The sequence below is a fragment of the Portunus trituberculatus genome, chromosome 9, assembly GCF_017591435.1.
Source record: "Portunus trituberculatus isolate SZX2019 chromosome 9, ASM1759143v1, whole genome shotgun sequence".
Taxonomy (NCBI): Eukaryota; Metazoa; Arthropoda; class Malacostraca; order Decapoda; family Portunidae; genus Portunus; species Portunus trituberculatus.
Window position 1 is genome coordinate 12,040,397 of NC_059263.1, and position 23,849 is coordinate 12,064,245.

Consider the following 23,849-nt stretch of genomic DNA (forward strand, 5'->3'; position numbering starts at 1 on the left):
GGGCATCATGACAACCGGAAGCTGCCAATAACCAACACGTGGGAGACGGAAAGAGAGGACAGGAGTGGGTTCGATAGATAATAAGTCCGCCATAAGAGTTGCCACTCGAAGGCCAAAAGGTTTAGGTAAACTTGGTCGAGTGACATACGCCTGCGAACGCGAGCCCCGCAACGTTGACAGACAAAGGAGAGAATCGGGAAGACGTTGGGTGCGAAACCAACACCGGAGCAACGAAGACTGGCGCCGGAGGTCGAGCGGCCAGAAACCAACATCCACTAGAAGATTAGGTATTGGAGATGTCCAAAATGCACCGTAGCCAAGCGGATCCCAGCATGATGCACGGGGTGATGCGTGCGTAGTCATGCATCCGTTGCGGATGAATAGATCTCACAGCCATACTCCAGCTTTGGAAGTATAAGTGTACGGTGAAGAAGTAAAATGTCCCTGTCCGCACCCCAAGAGGTGTGACTTAAAACACGAAGGAGGGATAGTGCCGTCTTGCAAGACGCTTTAAGAGAACGGAAATGTGGAATCCAAGTAAGACGGCAGTCCTAGGATCTGCCACCATTCGCCCAGCAGACAAAAAAACTGGTGGCGGAGGAGCAGAATACTTCCCAGCAATTCGGCGGACTTTGTTAAAGACATCTGTAAGAGGGGTGTGGGCATTAATGGAAGACACATAAGCTTTCCAAGAGGCTCTTTATGCCTCTTTCAAAACGCGGCGGGCCCGAGCTCCGTAGCGCCGAAAAGCTTCCAGGCACTGCGGGTTCCCACGATGTCGCCGGAGACGAGAGAAACCCGGCCGTTTCTCTTGCACAGCTTTAGTGCATGCTGCGTTCCACCAAGGAACGGGACGCTTAGTAAAGCGACCTGACGTCCTACGGATTGTCTAAAGCGCTACTGAAATAAAAAAAAATCGGTAAGATAATCAACAGCCTCCGCACAAGTAGAAAAGTCAGCCTACGGACGGATAAAAGAGCTAAGGTCTGTGAATCGAGGCCAATCTGCCTTGTCTAAAACCCAGCGTGGGGGCCGGGACTGTGGCTCAGTGTTCACAGATTGCAATAAAATCGGAAAGTGGTCACTACCGTGTAAATCCGGTAGGACCCGCCAATTAATATCAAGGAAAGAATTATATGTACACAGAAAGATCGATAACTATAAAAGTCCCAGTAGGACTGTGGAAATGTGTGACATCTCCAGAATTTAAAATCTCCAATCACTCATCCTCAATAAAAGAACCGTTTAAAATCCCACGATGATTACTAGCACCTCCATCTCACAATAGGTGACGGCCGTTAAAATCTCCCAACAACAGAAATGGCGGAGTCAGCTGACGCACCAGGCCGTCAAGCTCATCCCTGGGGACAGGAAGCCGAGGAGGAAGATATATACTGCAGATAGTGTAGGATCGTCCCATAAAAACTTTAACAGCAACCACCTGAAGGGAAGAGTTGAGTTGCAAGGGGACAACAGGTATGTCTTGTCGGACAAGGATAGCTGTGCCACCGTGGTGGCCCTGGTCAGGGAAAGGAGCGTTAAAGAAGGCTCGATAGCCAGGAGGACTAGAAAGCAAAGCTCGTAGTTCCCCCCACGAGGCGCGAAGGCCTCTACAGTTCCTCTGTAGAAGCTTGATGATGACTATTAAGGTGCAGTGAACGGGCGAGCCTTTTGAAGCGGCTGCCCGTGACTCGCCTGACTAGAAATAATCAACCGTTGAGTAGACACCGAGTTGAGATGTGCCGGGTCGTTGGACCGCAGCCTTTCTGCCTACCGGTGAGTGATACGAACCATCATCACTCCTACCGGTCATCGGAGGACGAGGTCAGGCTGGACTGCACTTTTTGACACAGCGGGTCCACGAGGGACGGCTGTGACAATATTATCGGACGTCTCCATGCAAAGACCGTCCTCATCACAAGACGCCCAATCTGAGACAGAGGATGTCACAGGAGCCTCAACAGAAACTACTGGAGCTACCCTAGTAAAGCGGTCCCTGGAAAATTCACGATTATGTGCACCGGGAGAAATCTTTGACTGCTTAGGCTGAGCTAAATCTAACGACTCCGCAGAGCCGCGTTGCTGTTTGGACATGCTCTTCAAAAGCTTAGGCGATGCTGGAGGCAGATGGACATCCACTACATGGGTTAGTTGACTGGTCAAGTCTATGTTATTCTCGTCGCTTCTTGCAGGTGACTCAACTGAGTCATCAGACAAAAGAGCAAACCTTTTAGCCAGATGAACAGGACCACCCGCCCCAACAGAGCAAGAGGTAGCAAGAGTTGTCTTCGGACCGGCAGACTCAGCTGAAGAGCGAGCGGCTAATGAAGCATAGGATGTCGCACCATTACCATCCTTCTGGTGGTACAGGAGTTCGCGGCAGGCACTACCAAGGCTAATGAATTGGCTGTTAGCAAGCTGTAAAATGTCCTGCTCCAGGCGATACCTGGGGCATTGCCTGGAACGTACCTGCTGAGCATCACGGCAATGGAAACAGTACGCAGCAGCATTGCAATGATCCTCAGAGTGTGAATCTAGAGCAGAGCAATTACCACATCGAGCAGCTTCCTTACAGGAACTTTTGCCGTGACCGTAGCCTAGCACTAGAAACACTGAAGAGGACGGGAAACAAAACGTCTCACACTAACATATATAGGACCGATTTGAACACTGTCAGGAAGGGTGGAACCAAAAAGGGTGAGAAGAACCATGTTGGAGGAGTTCCTCATCTTTGTCACCTTATGGACTGAGTTAGGACACATTGCTAGTAGTTCCTCCTCTGAAAACTCAAAGATCTTGACTATAAACACAACCTTTGCTATAATTAAAGGTGGGATGAGCCTTCACGGTCTCAAACATGCTATCATTAGGGCAGGGGAGATGTTGCAACATCCTTGCCTGCGTGATATCTTTAGCTCTCACTAGCACCCCCTTACCGTATTTCTTGAGGTTGCCCACAGGTAACGGGAGGATTGGATGAAATTCCCACGCCCATTTCTATAGTACGCCACAAACCAACGTGGAAGCGGGATGTGGCGAACTTCAGGAAATGAACTCTCTGAATGATGGTCAAAAAGATTTGGGATGTAGTCCGTTTCACTGTCCGAAATATTGCGAGAGTGGAGAAGTTATGTCTTAAAGCCAGAGCCAGCAAGGGGAAGAGATGCTACATTTTCGTAAGCCAGACGGGCTTCGTCACATGATAGAAAAGTCACATAGCAGCGGTTAGACGGAAAGTCCTTATCATAAACAAGTCGAATGCGAAGAACCGTGCCATACACCTTGAGAAGTGAGTGCAAGGCGTGATAAGAGAATGATGGGTTAACATTTACCGTCACAAGGGAGTCGTATGCAGCAGAAATACGTCCCTCAAAAGAACTCCCACAACAGGAGACTGCTGCGGGAGGCTCTTTTGGAGGGGAATCCTCCTTCCCACTCAAACCTGAACATGACGTCTCGCGGGCCAGGTCAGCCACCTCACGAAAACCTGAGTTTTTTTTCGGTTTCACCATATATATAAAGTTACACAAAAAATGGCTCCAGGGGCAAGGGAAACCACCTACTGGGACTACGAAGGGAGGGAGCGCTGGCTGCCGTGGACGGGGTACCTCGTCCCCATGCGGACCAGTAGTTTTTAAAAAAAAAGTCCCACATGATACGAAAGTTTGTCCACGACAGAGCTGAGACCCCCCTCTCAAAGCATCCAGCACAGGACGCCCCCTATTGGGCGATCCCTCTAGCGGGTGGCTCCGCTGGTCCACTGGCAGCCTACGTAGGAACCATTTAGTCTGGCCCCTCACTGGCGATCGTACTAGCATGGGTAGCCCTCTCCCCCTCGAAAGGGCAGAGCAAGGGCCTAAGCCCCCTCTAGCCTAGCTCTCCAGGTAACAGGGGCATGCAAGCCCCCCCACCACGACAAGGCGATTCCCATCTGGGGGGGGTTATGAATTGAGGATACGTGGTTATGCAGATAGACAAATGATAAATGAATCCCCAGTAATGAATCTCAATCTTACAGCTCAAAGTTTTGTACCACTCATTAATGTCAGCATGCCTAGCAATAATGTTAATACTGCTAAGCAGATTTGTCCTTTTCAGCTTGGGGGGGAACTTTGTTACTAACATGTTTGATCGGAGTGTGTGTGTGTGTGTGTGTGTGTGTGTGTGTGTGTTTGCTTCTTGTTACTTTCTCTGACCTGCCTCCTCTTCATTTCTGTTTTATTTAAAGACTCAAAAATGAAATTGCGTCTCCTCTTTGCAAGGAGTCTCCCTGCAAATTTGCTTGTGGATTCTGCCAGGTCCCTAAGCCTCTTCTCCATTCGCGAAATTTTCTGTAAAATCAAATCACATTAGAACACAAGAAAAAATGAAATAAGGCCTACGCATTGCAACGCTGTTCTAACAAAGTGGTTCCTCCAGCTCTCCTCATTTCCTGGCCTTCCGAATGGATGGATGGATTTAATATTAGGCGCCGCAACAGCAGAGTTCATTTGGCGCCGCTAAAATTTCTAATGGAAAAGAAAAATGTTTAAAAGAAAAAAAATTAAAACGACTAAAAGCAGTTAAAAACAATGAAATTTAAGGTAACTAAAACAAAAAAAAAAACTACAATAAAATTAAATAGAACATTAAAATACATATAATAAAATTAGATTCACAGGTATGGGAGAAGACCAGCTTCTCCCAAAAACGTCATAGCCCTGAGCAAGACACTCTGGTCCAAGGCCCTTTGAGATATAATAGACACCGCTATCTCTACCGCGACAACGGTAGAGGTAGCGGTGTCGTAACTCGGTCAAACTAGGGCACTCTACCAAAAGGTGCCGCACGCTGAGCGGCACCAAACAGTCATCATAGTAAGGTTGAGGGTCCCTGGTCAGGAGGTACCTTTGTGTAAGGTAGGTGTGACCTATACGAAGTCGCGCCAATAAAGTCTGTGCACGGCCATCCCGGACATGGGAGTATGTCCACTGAGGGATAGTGGAAGTAGTGATCTCTCCCATCTTCGAGGTTGCGAAACCCGTTACCCATCTCCTCTGCCAAATTGCTGCAACCGCCACACGAATAGTGTGAAATACATCTCGAAACGGAACAGGGGCAGGAGATGGAGTGCGACTTGCTGCCTCTTTAGCGAGGCGTTCTGCGTGTTCATTCCCGGGAACACCTACGTGACCAGGGACCCAACAGAACCCAACACGATATCCTCTTCTGGTAAGAAGATAGAGCCGAGCTCTGGCCCGCCGCGTTTTGAAAGAGGCACAAAGAGCCTCTTGCAAAGCTTATGTTTGTGTGTCTTTCATTAATGCCCATACCCCTCTTACAGATGTCTTTAACAAAGTCCGCCGAATTGCTGGAAAGTATTCTGCTCCTCCCCCATCAGTTTTGTTGTCTGCTGGGCGAATGGTCGCAGATCATAGGACTGTCGCCGACCTCTTCGCGAAGCACTTTGTTAGTGTTTCCCGGAGGCATCCTAAAGCCCCGGGGGCACGTTACCGCCAGAGAATGAAATCTTTTGGCATAAATTTTTCTTAGTCTGGAGGGAGTCCTATAATGTCCCCTTCTCTGCCTCCGAGTAGCGGAGGCTATCTCCGTCACATGTCTGACCGGATTGGATTGGATTGGATTTTATATAAGGCGCCGCAACGGCTAAGGTCATGTGGCGCCGCTTCAAAAAAATTAAAATGGCAGAGTAGTTATAATATATGAAAACAGTTAAAAACAATACAATATTAAAAAAAAAAAAAACTAAAGGCAATAAAACGAAATAAAATAATAAAATGCAAAATAAAATAAGAACAAAATTCAAAGCTATGGGAGAAGCCCAGCTCCTCCCAAAAACCTTAAAATGTCATGGCCCAGGGCCAGACACTCTGGTCCAAGAACCTTTGAGATATAATAGACACCGCTGAGCTGAGACCCCCCTCCCAAAGCATCCAGCACAGGACATCCCCTATTGGGCGATCCCTCCAGCGGGTTGCTCCGCTGGTCCACTGACAGCCTATATAGGAACCATTTAGTCTGGCCCCTCACTGGCGACCGTACTAGCATGGGTAGCCCTCTCCCCCTCGAAAGAGCAGAGCAGGGGCCTAAGCCCCCTCTAGCCTAGCTCGCCAGGTCACAGGGGCACGCAAGCCCCCCCACCACGACATGGCGGTTCTCATCTGGGGAGGTGTCTGACCGGCCTTTTAACTTTTTATTAAATGGATAGATTATGATTTGGCATGAGGTATACAACGGATCATCTTTTATCCCTAATCTTCTATTTGGAAGGCCTTCGCTAATCACCACCACCAGGTTACTGTATTTTTTGACCTGGAGAAGGCCTACGACACAGCTTGGTGTCATGGGATTTTACGTTCCTTGTTTAATCTTGGTCTAAGTGGCCACCTTCCTATTTTTATCCAGCAGTTTTTATCCAGACGTCTTTTACGGGTTCGAGTGGGATGTGTTCTCTCCAATGCTACTGCTTTAAATGACGGTGTCCCGCAGGGAAGTATTCTTAGTGTTACGCTATTCGCAGTTGCAATAAATGGTGTTATAGATACTCTACCGGATGACGTCCACAGCTCTTTATATATGGACGACTTGTGCATCTCTTTTGCTGCTGCTAGGATGTCACTGATTGAGTGAAAGCTCCAACTGGCAATAAATCGGGTGTCCAGTCGGGCTAACATAAACGGTTTTCGATTCTCCACCTCAAAGACCGTGTCTATGCATTTTTGTCGAAATCGTGGCGTCCATCCAGATCCCGATTTATATTTAGCCAATAGACGCATCTGATGTGTAGAGGCCACTCGATATCTTGGCCTATTGTTTGACAACCATCTTACTTGGGTTCCACATTTCCTTTCTCTTAAAGCGTCTTGCAGGACGGCACTATCCCTTCTTCTTGTTTTAAGTCACACCTCTTGGGTTGCGGACAAAGACACTTTGCTGCTTCTTCACCGTACACTTATACTTCCAAAGCTGGAGTATGGCTGTGAGATCTATTCATCCGCACCGGATGCACGAGTACGCACGCTTGATTCCGTGCATCATGCTGGGGTCCGCTTGGCTATGGTTGCATTTCGGACATCTCCAATACCTAGCCTTCTAGTGGATGCCCTTCTGACAGCATGTTTGAGACTGTTAAGGCTCATCCCACCTTTAATCATAGTAAAGGTTGTGTGTACAGTCAGGATTTTTACGAATTTTCTGAAGATTCCTTACTCAGTGAATAAAATGAGGAATTCTTCCAACATGGTCCTTCTCACTTTCTTTGGTTTCACCCTCCCTGACCGTGTTAATATCGGCCCTATTAATCTTGGGGTGAGGCGTTTTGTTTCTCGTTCTCTTCAGTGCTTCTCATGCTATGGGTACGGTCACGGCAAAAGCTCGTTTAAGGAAGCTGCTCGATTAGGTAATTGCTCTGCACTACACTCACATACTGAGGAACATTGCAATGCTGCAGCTTATTGTTTATATTGCCATGATGCTCACCAGGTACGTTCCAGGCAATGCCCTAGGTATCGCCTGGAGCAGGACATCCTACAGCTTGTTAATAGTCAGTAGCGCACGCCGTGAACTAGTCGGACATCTTATGCTTCATTGGCCGCTCGCTCTTCGACTGAGTCTGCCGGTCCGAAGACAACTCCTCTTGCTACCTCTCGCTCTGTTGGGGCGTGTGGTTTGCCCTTTTGTCCAATGACTCGGTTGAGTCATCTCTTAGAAGTGACGAAAATAATACGAACTTGACCAAAGTAACCCATGTAGTAAATGTCCATTTGCCACCTGTATCGCCTAAGCCTTTGAATGGCCTGACAGCGCGGCACCGCGGCTCTGCAGAGTCGATAGATTTAGCTCAGCCTAAATAATCTAAGGTTTCTCCCGATGCACGTGACCGTGAGTCCACCAGGGACCGCTCTGCAATGGTAGCTCCAGTTGTTTCTGCTCAGCCTCCTGTAACGCCCTCCGTCTCAGATTGGGCTTCTTGTGATGAGGACGGTCTAAGCATGGAGACGTCCGATGATATTGTCACAGCCGTCTCTTGTGGACCCGCTGTGTCAAAAAGTGGAGTCCAGCCTGACCCTCGTCCTCCGAGGACCGGTAGTGGTGTTTATGGTTCGCATCACTCACCGGTAGACCGAAAGGCAGCGGTCCAACGACCCGGGACATTACAACTCCTGGTGTCTTCTCGTCGCCTGAATATTTCTAGTCAGGTGACTCACGGCCAGCCCTTTCAAAAGGCTCGCCCGTCCACTGCACCTAAATAGTCATCTTCAAACTTCTACAGTGGAACTGTAGAGGCCTTCGCGCCTCGTGAGGGGAACTCCGAGCTTTACTGTCGTAGTTCTCTCCAGCCTGTGTAGCTCTACAAGAGACTATGCTAGGTGATAGTACTTATTATAGTCCTCCTGGCTATCGTGCCTTTTTTAGCACTCCTTTCCCTGACCAGGTCCACCACGGTGGCACAGCTATTCTAGTCCGTCAGGATATACCTGTTATCCCGTTACAACATAACTCTCCCCTTCAGGTTGTTAAGGTCTTTATAGGACGACTGTACACCATTTACAGTTTATATCTCCCTTCTCGGCTTCCTGTCTCCAGGAGTGAGCTTGACGGCCTGGTGCGTCAGCTGACTCCGCCTTTTCTTTTGTTGGGAGTTTTTAACGGCCGTCACCCATTGTGGGATGAAGGTGCTAGTAATCCTAGTGGGGTTTTTAATCTGTTGTTTTATTGAGGATGAGGGATTGGAGGTTTAAAAGTCTGGGGATGTTACACATTTCCACAGTCCTACTGGGACTTTTACCGTTATCGATCTTTCTCTGTGTACATCTAATTCTTTCCTTGATTTTAATTGGCGGGTCCTACCGGATTTGCACGGTAGTGACCACTTTCCGATTTTATTAGAATATGTGAACTCTGAGCCACAGTCCCGGCAACCACGCTGGGTTTTAGACAAGGCAGATTGGCTTCGATTTACAGACCTTAGCTCTTTTATCCGTACATTGGATGACTTTTCTACTTGTGCTGAGGCTGGTGATTATTTTACTTATTTTTAACATTTAGCAGCGCTTTAGACAATCCCTAGGACGTCTGGTCGCTTTACAAAGCGTCCCGATCCTTGGTGGAACGCAGCATGCACAAACGCTGTGAAAGAGAAACGGGCAGCTTTCTCTCGTCTCCGGCGACATCGTGGGGACCTGCAGTGTCTAGACGCTTTTCGGGGCTGCCGAGCTCAAGCTCGCCGCGTTTTGTAAGAGACACAAAGAGCCTCTTGGAAAGCTTATGTCTCTTCCATTAAGGGCCACCCATCGGTATTTTCAGTGAAAAATCCGAAAATTCGTGAAAATGTGTTAAGTGCACTGAAAAATCACCAAAGGTCTTGGCAACACCACCACGAAGTTTCATGGCGGTGCGGCGATTCCAAGCATGTTTTTTTAATATTAAATGGCCGGGAGGCGTGGTTTGTTTACATCCTGCCCTTTAAACGCTCGCTATTACTACTCATGTTTTCCCACAGTTTTATAGCTTTTTCTCCGGTTTTCTTACGTTTTTTTTTGTAGAAGAGTCACTTCATATAAAAGAGGTAGTTGGCAACACTGGAGATGGTGGGAGGCTGGCCTCCAGGGCTGCGTTTGAGAGTGGCGACCGGTCGGTGCGTGGTTTTCGAAGGGACCGATCTCCCTTTCAAACGCTCTCTAAACAGCTGGAGTTTGTAAACAAACCTCAGCTGTGACTTAAGTGACTTCACAACTGCAACAGAATGGCTCATCAAGGAGTGTTTTATGATGATTATTATGCCGGATTAGCTTTTCTAGAGGACGAGGCAAACGGTGGAGATGCTGCACTGGATGCTGCAGCTATATTACTCGCCAGAAGAGGTGTACTGGTGCGTGATTTGATAGAGAGGGAACAACACGATCGTCACCCAACCAGAGTCGAAGCTTACGTGGAAGAAATCGTGCCCATGTACAACGATAATGAATTCAAATCCCATTTCAGGATGAAAAGGGAAACTTTTGAGGTAAGTATTTCACATGGGTAGAATTTTAGTTATTATTTCCGATTGTGTATACACACACACACACACACCACGGCTGTTAAAGGAGGGAAACAGGTCAGGTTATGTCGATGTTAATACCATGGTATTTTTCTTTGTATCTCCATACTACTGTATGCTAAGTCCAGCAAATTAATTTGTTTGTATTTATGATTTTCAGAGACTTCAGGAGCTGCTGGCACCACATTTACCATCAAGACAGGTGACTCCGGAGAAGAAATTGCTGGCAAGTCTGTGGCTTCTTGGGAATAAAGAGTCCTTCCGAGGAGTTGCTGACCGATTTAACTTCAATAAAGGATTTCTTCACGGAATATTTTTTGAAGTTTGCAGTGCCCTGGAAGCAGTACAGGTACAGTTTTTATCATGGCCCACTAGACCAGAACAAAATGATATTGCAGAAAGATTCCTGCAAAAAACAGGATTCCCAGGAATTGTCGGATGCATAGATGGGTCACACATACCAATTCCTGGACCATCACACAATAGAGCTGGCTATATCAACCGCAAAGGGTTCCCTAGTATACAACTGCAGGCTGTGTGTGATGATAATCTTTTATTCCTTGACATCATCACAGGATGGCCTGGATCAGTTAACGATGCCAGAGTTTTTAGAAATAGCCCTTTGTATGATATATTGGAGAGGGGTAGTATTGATGAGAATCATCATTTATTGGGGGATTCAGCATATGGTCTTGCCATGTACATGATGGTTCCTTTCAGGCATTATGGTCACCTAAGTGCTGAACAAACCAACTACAATGTTCGCCATTCATCTGCCAGGGTAGCAATAGAGAGGGCATTTGGTCTTCTGAAATCCAAATTTAGAAGATTACAATATTTGGAAATGAGATTGATTGAGAAAATTCCATCAGTAATTTTGTCTGCATGTATTTTGCATAATTTCATTTTAAAGACAGAAAAAATAGATATTAATGAGGTTTTAGAGGACGTGGCCAACTTGCATGAAGGGAATGTACATGAATATGATGGTGACCTACATCAGGATAACAGACTGGCCATAAATAAAAGAAACGAACTGGCAAATCTTCTTGTCTGATGAAGGGTATCACAACACTGCTTTCCCTATCACTATGCTTGTTTCATTACTTTTTATGATCTAATTTAGTATTGTTGGTGTTTATTTATTTCAACTCTTTCTGCTCCGACATTACCCTTATTTGTGGAAGACACATTCCAAAGACACATTCCAAACTTTAAGAAGCTCATGTGGAGAGATCATGTTGAAATGTTGCTCTTTCTCAAGTACAACTTAAGGGCCATTTCATACACCACTTCCCAGCTCCCTGTTCCTGAAGGGTTTATTGCACCAAATTTGAAGGAGTATGATGCCAGGGCAGAGTCAGACATTGACACTGATAGTGACTCTGACTAATGAGAAGATTTGTAGTTTTTTACTCATTTTATCAATCATTAATCAAATATCTGAATTTTGTTCTATTTCTATTTTGCAATTGTTGGAATTAATTAAGCAACATTACTGTTTCTTTGTAATTTCAGTTATAAACTTTCAGTTATAAACTTTCGGCAATTGAATAGCCGGGGCCGGGTGTTTATTTATTTCAACTCTTTCTGCTCCGACATTACCCTTACAAATTCCAGGCTCAAGACAAAGCATTACATATTACATGCAACAAAAGTGTTTGTTCAAAAAAAAAAATCATACTACAATAGGTGAACCAATGAATGAAACATTTCTTTACTTTTTTTTTTATGCTTCCATATCACAATGTGATAAAAATAGTATAAATATAATGTATGAAAACTATGAAATCCCTACAAAAACACAGATCATCACAGACAGTATTCAGTAACATTACAAGGAATGGCACGGCACATTTGTACGGATGGAGACTAACAACTTTGTACTTCAGCAATTAAAAATAATACAACATTTAATGAGAAAAAAAAATTTTTCTTCTCCTGTATGTTGATGAGATCATTATCACAGACTGTAGTCAATAACCTGGACAGTCAGGGAGGAGAAAATAGAGAAGAATGCGGTTTCTAAGAGGCCTGGGAGGATCGGCAGAGCTATTTTATTTACTTTTTTTTATTCAGCAAAGGGCCAGCCAAGGGCACAATAAGTACATAAAATAAAAACCAATAAAGTGCTGGCTTCCCCAAGAAGACAGTCTTCCACAGAAGGTCCAATTACTTATGCAGGTGTCTTGATACTTCCCTTTAAAAGTTTAAGTCATAGAAAGGAGAAATTATAGAATCCGGTAGAGAGTTCCAGAGTTAACCAGTAGAGATGAAGAAACAATGTGTGTGTGCAATGTCTGAATTTCCGATTTACATACATATGTATGTTTTTGCTCGCCTAACATAGAGAAACCTTTGAATGCATGCAATATACAGAGTGTAAAAAGACAAGAAGAGAAACAAAAAATACCAACATAAAAAAAGTGAGAGAGAGCAAGAGAGAATATGACAATCACTGATTCTTACTTAAAATAAGTTTCACAAGTTGTTCTTGGTGCTGGGTTTGCAATGCAATTATTTCTTTTGCATGTTCTTTACTTAATTCTTGAATTTGACTTTGGTGCTTTTCATTGAGTTCTTTTATTTGGTTTTGGCACTTTTCAATAATTTCTTTCATTTCACTTTGGTGCCTTTCATTATTTTCTTTAATTTCTTTCACATGCTTTTCCGTATTTCTTAATATTACTTCATAAAGATCCTCAACCTTTTTGGTCAAGTCCTCTTTGTCCTTCCTGTAATCCTCTACAGCTATCTCTGAAGAGGATTTTCTGTGCTCCATGACATTTATGAAATTATTTATTGAAGTGTTGCGGTCCTTGCTAGTAGTAAGCAACTCTTCAAACGCCTTGTCTTGTGACTCCAGTAAGGCATGTGTCACATTACTTGCCCCTTCCGTCCTCCGTCTTTTGGGGCGTTGTTCCAAGGGCGATGGGGGTTCACTTGAGGAGAAGTTGGGACTCATCAAAGGAAGAGGTGAAGGGGCAGGACTTTGTATTCCTGTTGGTGATGGAACACCAACAGAAATTTTGGTGGGCTGCAGTCCCGATGTTGATGATCCTTGCCCTCCGACACATGATGGTGTTGCTGCTGTTGAGGTAGAGGCTGAAAAGGACACAAATCCATGTAGACTCATGTCACTGAATATAACCTATGTACAGTTGAAGTGTGGATAATCCTATATGAGTAATGACTGTTAAGATCACCTTTTCTGATATATATATATATATATATATATATATATATATATATATATATATATATATATATATATATATATATATATATATATATATATATATATATATATATATATATATATATATATATATATATATATATAGATAGATAGATAGATAGATAGATAGATAGATAGATAGATATAGATATACATATAAAATAAGAGCTGAAAATCTCTACCCATTCCATACTATCTGGTTGCATAAACATAAAGGCAACCAAAAAGGCACATTTTTCATCAATTCGAGTTTCTGCTGGTAAGTTTAATTGGTAGCTTTTATAAAGTGCCTTTTTGCTGTTGTTCGCTCTTCATTGTTTTGTTTTACAGCCTATCCCCACATCCTGAAATCACCAAAGGCACTCCATGAAACACTGTCTGTCCAAGAAATCAGTAAAGATCTGAATGATTACTTTAACGTTTACAGAAAATATGCCAGTGAGATAGTGCCGTAGCAATCTGGGCAATCCTCAATGTTTATAAAATAGACATAAAATATTTTGAAAATATGTAGCATAGGATTCAATACTAACCAAAAGGTAAAGAACTCTTCAGGGCAATGGGGCGTATCGTTGGATCACCAGACAGGAGATCATCCATGGCATTGAAGAACTGCCATGGTCTCATGGCCCCCTGCCCAGTCTTGCTGGCTTTATCTTTAATAAGCTTGTACCTGGAGGGAATGACAATAAATCAGTAAGAGGTAGCTCTTTGTAAATTTGTAAAATTATGGGCATATGCTGTGCAGCGTGTGTCCTCGGGCATCCATCCTGCACCATCTTGGCCTTTGAGCCTATGATGAAAAATACCCATTACCCCGAGACACAGGGCCACCCTGAGATTTGGGTTACCATCGTTCTTTGCCATTATATGCATTTTTTTTTTTTTTGTTTACTGATATACTTGGCATGGTAACAGACCAACAGATTTAATCTTGAACGTCTTTTGACTACCAAGGAATTGGGTACAAAACAAATAATTATATGATTCACAATCCTTCTTACAGTTTCTTAGAGTAGATCTACTGGCCCTTAGGCCTGTACATCCTGATTAATGATATGATTTTTATCTTAATTTTATTGATACTCCTCAAAACAAAGAAGCACTGGTGCCGTAGCTTGTTCACTGGTTGGTACTGGAGTCCACTCATCTAACATAGACTACATGTAACAAATTAGAAAAATAAATACCGAGATTAGGTACCTTTTCTTCAGTGATCGCATCTTGTTGTCACACTGAGCAGCATCAACAGCATAGCCTTCGCCTTGCATTTCTTTTGCAACATCCTTCCAAATGGCATTTTTCTTTTTGTTGGGATGATTGAAATCATCTTGGTGCTTCCTGAATGAATCTATGAGCAGTAGTGTTGCTGCCGCTGGCCATGCTGTTGGACAAAGTCATTATCAATATGAGAATAAAAAATTATTATTTAAGATTCAGTTCATGTCCCTTGTGAGCACACCATGGCCTGATTAGTATAGGATTTATTAATACAATTTTCTTCCTTCACGTCCAAGACCAACTTATAATAGAAGACACTAGTATAATCTTTATTGTTCATTTCATCCCCTCCAAATATACATAGTGATATCCATCCGAGCCTTACAATAGCCCAATGGCTATGTTTCCCATCAGACTTAGGTGGTCCTAGAAATATTAAATGGTAAATCCTATTTTCTTTGCTGTTATTATCATAGAGGGAAGGGTTAAAAAATGTGTGTTTAAGCTTAATGCTTCTCTTAAGCACAGCACACTAACTTACCATGTACAGACTGGGAGTCACCTGCATCATGACCGTCTTGAGCCAGAATTGTCAGTGTCTCTGTTACAAAATAAGTGTCAATTAACATAAACATGAATACATGCAAGCATGCATGCCTTAACATAATTTACCAAATGTGCATTTTTATACCTATATATAGATAAACTAATTTACATTCCTGTGTTCATAAAAGATAAACTAACCATCGTCCTGGTGTCTTGTCAAAAAGTCTTGTACAGCATCCAATGATTCCTCTTGTGCAGCATCATGAGCAATGGTAGCTGTTCCTGTGTGGTAAAACAAAAGTGCCATAAGATACATCTCTTGCAAAGTTGTGATTTTCTAATAGTCATATTAATAATTCAAGAACGCGGACTATCTCCAGCTAATTGTTGTAGGGATTAGTTGTAGAAAGGATGAGGTTAACTTTAAGGTTATGAAAAGACTCAACCAGTTATCTTATTCTGAATCGATGAAAAATGTAATCTCAATCATGTATAAAAAAAAAAAAAGTGAAGTTGGAAGCCCATGTTATGCTACGCTTTGCCACGGGCGATCATCTCCCATCTCATAGGCCTTTACGCCTGTGGGTCTGAATCTGATTATCTATTTATTATTTGTTTTTACCTTTGTACTGTTTCCTGGGATAAAAACGAGTATGGAAATACAGTATACCAAAGAAATGTGCAAACACTCATTTATATCTTATTCAATTTCAATTACGTTATGTTTGGTTAGGATTAGTTTGCTTTGGTAATGTTAGGTTAGGTTAGGTTTAGGAATTTGGTATGTGACAAAGGCCAGTTTGTCGGCCAGCAAGCCGTGTAACCGCGTGCTTTGATTGGGTGATTTTCTTCACTTTGATCCTGCTCTTTCACCATAGGAAATGGTAAAACTTACCAATAGCACCTCCTAACGAAGCTGTAAAATACTCCATGAAGTGATGAAGTACGTTATGCACAATATATTTCTTGGGATTTTATTTAGCCTTGATGTGTCTTTGCCCCCCCTCCTTTCATCACTATGAAACTAGCCTAACCTAAGCCCTTAATGTAACCTTCCTAGGTAACCTAACCTACTCTAACCTAACCTAACTTTACCTTATGTTACCTTACCTAACCTAATCTATAAACCTATCTACCTAATCTAACCTAACTTTACCTTTCCTAACCTAATCTACAAACCTATCTACTTAATCTAACCTAACCTAACCTAATTTTACCTTACCTTACTTTTCCTACACTTAGGCTGACCTACGGACGCTATTTGTGGAAGACACATTCCAAACTTTAAGAAGCTCATGTGGAGAGATCATGTTGAAATGTTGCTCTTTCTCAAGTACAACTTAAGGGCCATTTCATACACCACTTCCCAGCTCCCTGTTCCTGAAGGGTTTATTGCACCAAATTTGAAGGAGTATGATGCCAGGGCAGAGTCAGACATTGACACTGATAGTGACTCTGACTAATGAGAAGATTTGTAGTTTTTTACTCATTTTATCAATCATTAATCAAATATCTGAATTTTGTTCTATTTCTATTTTGCAATTGTTGGAATTAATTAAGCAACATTACTGTTTCTTTGTAATTTCAGTTATAAACTTTCGGCAATTGAATAGCCGGGGCCGGGGCCCCGGTCGCTCTATAGTTACAATACTCGAAGGTGGTCCATGGGGGACTCATGGGTATGTCCCCAAACAAGGAATACTATATAGGATAGTATACAACTAATAAAATGCAAAATATTAATACTTTGCACCACATTCGACGTGCCATCCCTTTCATTTCATCTCCGTTGTTTCATATCAACTTGGCTAAGCATTTACATTCTAATCGCTATATATACTTGAGATTCAATTGAATACTTACCAGTGCAATTTTCCACATGGTCGCCTATTATTGTTATGCTTGAGGTCTTGAAGAGGCAGGACTGGCATTGATAGACTTGTTCTGGGTAGGCGGCCATCTTGATTGTTATTGTTTAGGCGACCCACCTCTGAATCGTGGGCGCGAAAGCAGTGACCGGTCGGTGTGACCGGTCGCTCTCTCAAACGCTGAACAGGCGACCGATCCGGATCGATCGCGATCGATCCGGATCGGTCGCCTCTCAAACTCACCCCAGGCGATCGATAACCTCCCCCGGACCCCCAGTGCTGGCTGACGCCACGTGGAAGGGATAGGCTACGTGCTCGCTACGTGGTGTAACCCCCGTGATTGCCTTTATTCGGGCACTTACTTCTTTGTGTACACGTTCTTCAACTTGGTGCCATTACAGACAATGCCTAGACCAAAGAAGAACGTGGCTTTACGTCGCAAATGTGCAAAAATTGCGACAAAAGCATCGGTTGTTGCCGCCAAGCGAAAGCGTCATGCCGCTGCTGGGAGCGCGGACGCGCCGCCACCACCACCTCCGCCACCTGTTGCTTCATGTTCACGTGAACCAACGAGTGCACAGAAAAGAAAATCTCTTGTGACTGAACAGAAAGAACAACCACAAGCTAGTGAAATGAAAACACGAAGCATATTTTGTGAAGAGACACTGAAAGAAATTGTGGAAAGCATGTTATGTCCATCGTGTTGTCAGAACAATGCTACTGCTAAGTTTACACACCACCAGATAGACACGTACATTCGAGTGGAGTGTTCATGTGGTCACGTTGTTGCAGATACTAAGAAAGGTGTGCAAGTGAAAGAAAAGTGCTATCCCATGACAACATTATTAGTGTACTGCATGATGATACTCGGTGTTGGATACGTTGGTGTTGACAAACTAATTTCATTTTTTAGCTTGCATCACTTTACTAGACCTACCTACGTTCGTTATGCCAGGTTTATCACAAAAACTGCCACATACTTAGCAAAAAGTGTCCTGGAAAAGAGTAGACATGCTGTAAGTGATCATTTTGCAAGCAAACAGGATGTTGAACAAGTTGATGGCAAGTTTCTAGTAAGCACAACTTTTGATGGCTCTTGGCATAAACGTGGTCACAAATCAAACTTCGGAGTAGGTGCAGTGATTGATGTTGACACAAGACTTATTTTAGATTATGAAGTTTGTTCAAAAGTATGTTTCAAGTGTCACACCAAAGTAAAGCAAATGGAGAGAGGCGAAATTACTGCTACCGAGTATGTGGTTTGGTTGGATAAACATGATGACTGCGACGCGAATTATGATGGCTCCTCAGGGGGAATGGAGGCAGCAGCAGCTGTGGCATTGTGGCGTAGATCTCGTCAGTATGACATGATTTATAAAACATTCGTATCTGATGGTGACAGCTCTGCATTCCGTTCTGTGTGCAGGATGTATCAAGGTGCAGGACCATATGGTGACCAGTGCCCTGTCGTGAAGGCCGAGTGCATCAACCATGTTGCAAAAAGACTTGGCACAGGTCTTCGTGCTTTGAAAAAGACAAAAAGTGATGCAGAAAAGCCAGCAACATGGGGAGGAAGACATAAGCTGACTGACGTAGTTATAGATCACCTGCAGTTTTATTTTCAAGTGAGTCTGAGCAGAAAGGTGGGCACAACTGCTAGTGAAATGCGTGAGGAAATCATGTCAACTTTCTTCCACTGCACGTCAACAGACGACAATCCTCAACATGACAGATGTGCCAAAGGTGAAAGATCATGGTGCTTCTACAACAGAAGCATTGCTTTAGGACAACAGCCTCATTCCCACACCAAAATGAAAGTTTATTTCCGTCTGGAAGAAGCTCAGAAGAGAAAAATAAAAGCCATCTATGACAGACTCACTACAGATGAGATGATGAATCGATGTCTTCAGGGCATAACTCAAAACCGAAATGAGCACCTACACTCAAGAATATGGAAGATATGCCCAAAACATCGCAATGCATCAAAAATGTTGGTGGACTTCGCAGCAGCAACTGCGGTATGTAATTACAATGTCGGCTACAGTGAGAGCAACTTGGCTGGCCTGCTTGGCATTGAACCTACATTGTCTATGGAGAAATATCTGCAGAACATGGACAAGACGATGGACTCCCCATTCAGACGAAAAATGAGGAACAAGAACCTGCGAAGAGACTTGGAGTATGCAGCTGGAGGCTTCTGACTCACTGTGTTGTCAACAAATCCTTTTTTCTCAAAAGTAAGTTATTGTGCTTTAAGTTGCTACTGTTCCGTTAGTTTTTATGGTATTTACATAATTTTTTTTTCACTGTGTTTGTCATTAAATTTTCTATAAGATAGAAGGATTTTTTTTTTAATAAGTGTGGTATTGAATTTTTATACAGGCGTAAATGCCGAGTTTATAGGCGCAGCGACACTTGTTGATGGTTTTTTATTATTTGCGTCATTAAAAATCATATAATTGGAAAAGTAAAGCTTCTGTTTTGTTTACTAATGATTACTTTCTCCAAAAATATTTTTAAAAACTAATTATCTTCATTAGCTTCAAAGCCTTAGTCGGTCAAAGTTCGCCTAAAATTTTAGCATTTTTTCTACATTTTTAATTTTTTCTCTTTTTCTTTTCCATGTACCATCTTCAAACTTTCTACACACGTAAGTAGGTATCTTAGCATTATGTCAATAAATTTTCATGAAGATTGATTGAGAAGTTTATGATTAACCCCAAAAATCATCCGTACTCCTCTTACGGATGTCTTTAACAAAGTCCGCCGAATTGCTGGGAAGTATTCTGCTCCTTCCCCACCAGTTTTATTGTCTGATGGGCGAACGGTGGCAGACCCTAGGACTGTCGCCGACCTCTTCGCAGAGCACTTTGCCAGTTTTTCCCGGAGGCATCCTGCAGCCCCGGGCGCACGTCTCCGCCAGAGAATGGAATCTCTTAGCAAAAAGTTTTTTTCGGCTGGAGGGGCGTCTTATAATGTCCCTTTCTCTGCTTCCGAGTCGGGGACTGCTTTGTCTCAGTGTCATGACTCTTCTCCTGGTCCAGACGACATTCCTTATGCCTTTTTGTGTCACATTTCTGACCGTGCTTTTAACTTTTTATTAAATCTTTATAATATGACTTGGCATACCGGTGACTTTCCATCTTCTTGGGCTGTGGCAGTGGTTCTCCATTTCCGAAGCCTGGGAAAGATCATCTCCAGGCTACGAATTACCGTTCTATATCATTGACATCTTTTAAAGTGTTAGAAAAGATGGTAAATTTAAGACTTGTGTGGTACTTGGAGAGGGGGAAGTACTTGTCATCGGTACAGTACAGCTTCCGAAAGATGAGGTCTACTAATGATGCTCTTTTATCCCTAAAGTCTTCCATTTGTGAGGCTTTCGCTAATCACCACCTCCAAGGAACAGTCTTTTTTGACCTGGAGAAGGCCTACGACACGCCTTGGTGTCATGATATTTTACAATCTTTGTTTAATTTGGGCCTTCGTGGCCATCTTCCTATTTTTATCCAGGAGTTTTTATCCAGACTTTTTTTACGGGTTCGAGTGGGGAGTGTTCTCTCTGAGGCTACTGCTCCAAATGAGTGTGTCTCACAGGGAAGTATTCTTAGTGTTACACTATTCGTAGTCGCCATTAATGGTGTGATTCATACTCTCCCAGATGGCATTATAGGATTATAGGGTGTCCAGTTGGGCCAACGTGAACGGTTTTCGATTCTCCACCTCTAAAACCGTAGTCATGCTTTTTTGTCGCAATCGTGGTGTCCATCCAGACCCTGATTTATACCTCGCCAATAGACGCCTCTCATGCGTGGAGGCGACTCGATATCTCGGCCTATTATTTGACAACCGTCTTACTTGGGTTCCCCATTTCCGTTCTCTTAAAGGGTCTTGCAGGACGGCACTATCCCTTCTACGGGTTTTAAATCACACCTCTTGGGGTGCGAACAGGGACACGTTGCTGCTGCTTTGCCGTACACTTATACTTCCCAAACTGGAATATGGGTATGAGATCTACTCATCCGCAACGGATGCACGACTATGCACGCTTGACACCGTGCATCATGCTGGGGTCCGTGTGGCTACGGGTGCATTTCTAACTCTCTAATACCTAGTCTTCTAGTGGATGCTGGTTTCTGGCCGCTCGACCTCCGGCTCCAGTCTTCGATGCTCCGGTGTTGATTTCGCACCCACCGTCTTCCCGATTCTGTCCCTTGTCTGTCAATATTGTGGGACTCGCATTCGCAGGTGTATGTCACCGAGCCTACCTAAACCTTTTGGCCGTCGAGTGGCAAATCTTATGGCGGACTTATCTATCGACCTCACTCCTGTCCTCTCTTTCCAGCTCCCACGATTTGGTTATTGGCATTTTCCTGTTGTGTCATTATGCCCTCGTACCATTGATGGCAAGATGAATTTTCCACCAGCTCTGACCCATTCACGGTTTTTAGAACACTTTTTTACTCATTCTGATAATATTCCCGTTTTTACTGAAGGTTCCAAATCCGACGCAGGCGTTGGGTTTAGTGTGATTTTCCCTTCTTTTTATCGGTCTGGCAATCTTCCTTCAGTGGAATCCGTTTTTACCGCGGAGCTGTCTGCCATAGTCCTAGCTTTACAGATAATTTTTATTCTCCCGGTTTCGTCTTTTACAATTTTTTGTGACTGTCGCAATGCTCTTACTGCTCAGTCTTCTTTTATTTCCCTTCACCCACAGGTTTTGTTAGCCCTGGAGTGGCTCTACCTACTTACCAGAAGAGGATATCGTGTTGGATTCTGTTGGATCCCTGGTCACGTAGGTGTTCCCGGGAATGAACATGCAGATCGCCTCGCTAAAGAGGCAGCAAGTCGCGCTCCATCTCCTGCCCCTGTTCCATTTCGAGATGTATTTCACTCTATTCGGTTGCAGCGTTATGGCAGAGGAGATGGCTAACGGGGGTCGCAACCTCGAGGAGGAGGAGGATTTGGTGTTAGGCGCCGCAACAGCATAGGTCATATGGCGCCGCATGAAACTATTTAATTAAAACCTAAAGGGTTTAAACAAATCGTAAAATAACTAAAACAAGTAAAAACGATAAAATTCATGGTAATTAAAAACAAAAAGCTACAATAATATACATAAAACACTAGAATACATATAATAAAATTAAATATAATTCACAGCTTTGGGAGAAGGCGAGCATCTCCCAAAAATCTAAAAACGTCATGGTTTTGGGCCAGACACTCTGGTCCAAGGACCATTAAGATATAATAGACACCACTATCTCTACCGCGACAGCGGTAAAGGTAGCGGTGTCGTAACTCTATAAAAGTAGGGCACTCTATCAATAGGTGCCGCACGGTAAGCGGCACCAGGCAGTCATCACAGTAAGGTTGAGGGTCCCTGGTCAACAGGTACCTCTGTGTAAGGTACGTGTAATCTATACGCAGTCGCGCCAATAAAATTTGTAAACGTCGATCTCGAACATGGGTGTATGTCCAGTGAGGGATAGAGGAAATAGTGATGTCTCCCATTTTCGAGGTTGCGACCCCCGTTAGCCATCTCCTCTGCTAAATTGCTGCAACTGCCTCACGAATTAGAGGAAAGACATCTCGAAACGGAACAGAGGCAAGAGATGGAGCGCGACTTGCTGCCTCTTTAGCGAGGCGATCTGCGTGTTCATTCCCTGGAACACCAACGTGACCACGGACCCAACAGAACCCAACACGATATCCTCGTTGTGTAAGAAGGTATAGCCACTCCAGGGCTGATAAAACCAAAGGGTTAAAGGATATAGTGCAAGAGAGAGAAGTAAGAGCACTGCGACAGTCACTAAAAATTGTAAAAGACGAAACCGGTAGAGTAAAAAATATTTGTAAAGCTAGGACTATGGCAGAGAGCTCCGCAGTAAAAACGGATATCATTGAATGAAGGCTGCCAGACCGATAAAAAGAGGGGAAAACCACACTAAATCCAACGCCTGCGTCGGATTTGGAGCCATTAGTAAAAACAGGGATATCATAAGAATGCATAAAAAAAAGTGTTCTAAAAACCGTGTGTGGGACAGAGCTGGCAGAAAATCCTTCTTACCATCCATGGCAGGGCATAATGAGATAACCGGAAGCTGCCAATAATCGACTCGTGGGAGCCGGAAAAAGTACACAGGAGTGGTGTCGATAGATAACTCCGCCATGAGATTTGCAACTCTAAGGCCAAAAGGTTTAGGGAGACTCGGTTGAGTGACATTTGCCTGCGAACGCGAGTCCCGCAACATTAACAGACAAGGGACAGAATCGGGAAGACGGTGGGTTCGAAACAAATACCGGAGCATCGAAGACTGCCGCCGGAGGTCGAGCGGCCAGAAACCAGCATCCACTAGAAGGCTAGGTATTGGAGATGTCCGAAATGCACCTGTAGCCAAACGGACCCCAGCATGATGCACGGAGTCAAGCGTGGGTAGTCGTGCATCCGTTGCGGATGAGTAGATCTCACAGCCGTATTCCAGCTTGGGAAGTATGAGTGTGCGGTGAAGCAGCAGCAACGTGTCCCTGTCCGCACCCCAAGAGGTGTGACTTAAAACCCGAAGAAGGGATAATGCCTGCCGACAAGACGCCTTAAGAGAACGGAAATGGGGAACCCAGGTGAGACGATTGTCAAATAAAAGGCCAAGTTATCGATTCGCCTCCGCGCATGAGAGGCGTCTATTGGCGAGGATGGACACCACGGTTGCGGCAAAAATGCATGGCTACGGTCTTCGAGGTGGAGAATCGAAAACCGTTCATGTTAGCCCAACTGGACACCCTATTGATCGCCAGTTGAAGCTTGCGCTCAATCAGTGACATCCTAGGAGCAGCAAATGAAATACATAAATCATCAACATATAAGGAGCTGTGAATGCCATCTGGGAGAGTCTCAGAGAGAACACTCCTCACACGAACCCATAAAAAAACGTCT

The 23,849-nt window shown here is 43.9% G+C and overlaps 3 protein-coding genes across 4 annotated transcripts; 2 read left to right on the forward strand and 1 right to left on the reverse strand.

The window, feature by feature from the left end:
• The first annotated feature begins 9,695 nt into the window (after positions 1–9,695).
• Positions 9,696–12,108, forward strand: LOC123501408 (putative nuclease HARBI1). The gene is made up of 2 exons (XM_045250230.1): positions 9,696–10,006; positions 10,203–12,108. The coding sequence occupies exons 1-2, from the start codon at positions 9,746–9,748 to the stop codon at positions 11,097–11,099; spliced, it is 1,158 nt and encodes a 385-aa protein (XP_045106165.1). The 5' UTR covers positions 9,696–9,745; the 3' UTR covers positions 11,100–12,108.
• A 10-nt stretch (positions 12,109–12,118) lies between these two features.
• LOC123501407 (inactive protein tyrosine kinase pTKL-like) lies at positions 12,119–17,166 on the reverse strand. The gene is made up of 6 exons (XM_045250229.1): positions 16,911–17,166; positions 15,246–15,329; positions 15,043–15,102; positions 14,484–14,664; positions 13,814–13,953; positions 12,119–13,147 (listed from the first exon to the last, which is right to left on the reverse strand). The coding sequence occupies exons 1-6, from the start codon at positions 17,005–17,007 to the stop codon at positions 12,498–12,500; spliced, it is 1,212 nt and encodes a 403-aa protein (XP_045106164.1). The 5' UTR covers positions 17,008–17,166; the 3' UTR covers positions 12,119–12,497.
• Positions 17,167–17,181: 15 nt separating this feature from the next.
• Positions 17,182–19,613, forward strand: LOC123501406. Of its 2 annotated transcripts, none has more exons than XM_045250228.1 (2): positions 17,182–19,152; positions 19,571–19,613. In XM_045250228.1, the coding sequence occupies exon 1, from the start codon at positions 17,320–17,322 to the stop codon at positions 19,114–19,116; it is 1,797 nt and encodes a 598-aa protein (XP_045106163.1). In that variant the 5' UTR covers positions 17,182–17,319; the 3' UTR covers positions 19,117–19,152; positions 19,571–19,613. The 2 variants fall into 2 exon arrangements, with proteins under 2 accessions (XP_045106163.1, XP_045106162.1); XM_045250227.1 differs by having other exon boundaries at positions 19,574–19,613.
• Positions 19,614–23,849: the final 4,236 nt, after the last annotated feature.

What these genes read in the sequence shown, in the direction of transcription:
- LOC123501408 (XM_045250230.1), top strand. Translation starts at nt 9,746, where the DNA reads ATGGCTCATCAAGGAGTGTTTTATGATGATTATTATGCCGGATTAGCT. An exon ending in TGAAAAGGGAAACTTTTGAG is followed by an intron (nt 10,007 to 10,202) that starts GTAAGTATTTCA and finishes TATGATTTTCAG; the next exon opens with AGACTTCAGGAGCTGCTGGC.
- LOC123501407 (XM_045250229.1), bottom strand. Translation starts at nt 17,007, where the DNA reads ATGGCCGCCTACCCAGAACAAGTCTATCAATGCCAGTCCTGCCTCTTC. An exon ending in GACAAGACACCAGGACGATG is followed by an intron (nt 15,103 to 15,245) that starts GTTAGTTTATCT and finishes ATTTTGTAACAG; the next exon opens with AGACACTGACAATTCTGGCT. An exon ending in ATGCGATCACTGAAGAAAAG is followed by an intron (nt 13,954 to 14,483) that starts GTACCTAATCTC and finishes CATTCCCTCCAG; the next exon opens with GTACAAGCTTATTAAAGATA.
- LOC123501406 (XM_045250228.1), top strand. Translation starts at nt 17,320, where the DNA reads ATGCCTAGACCAAAGAAGAACGTGGCTTTACGTCGCAAATGTGCAAAA.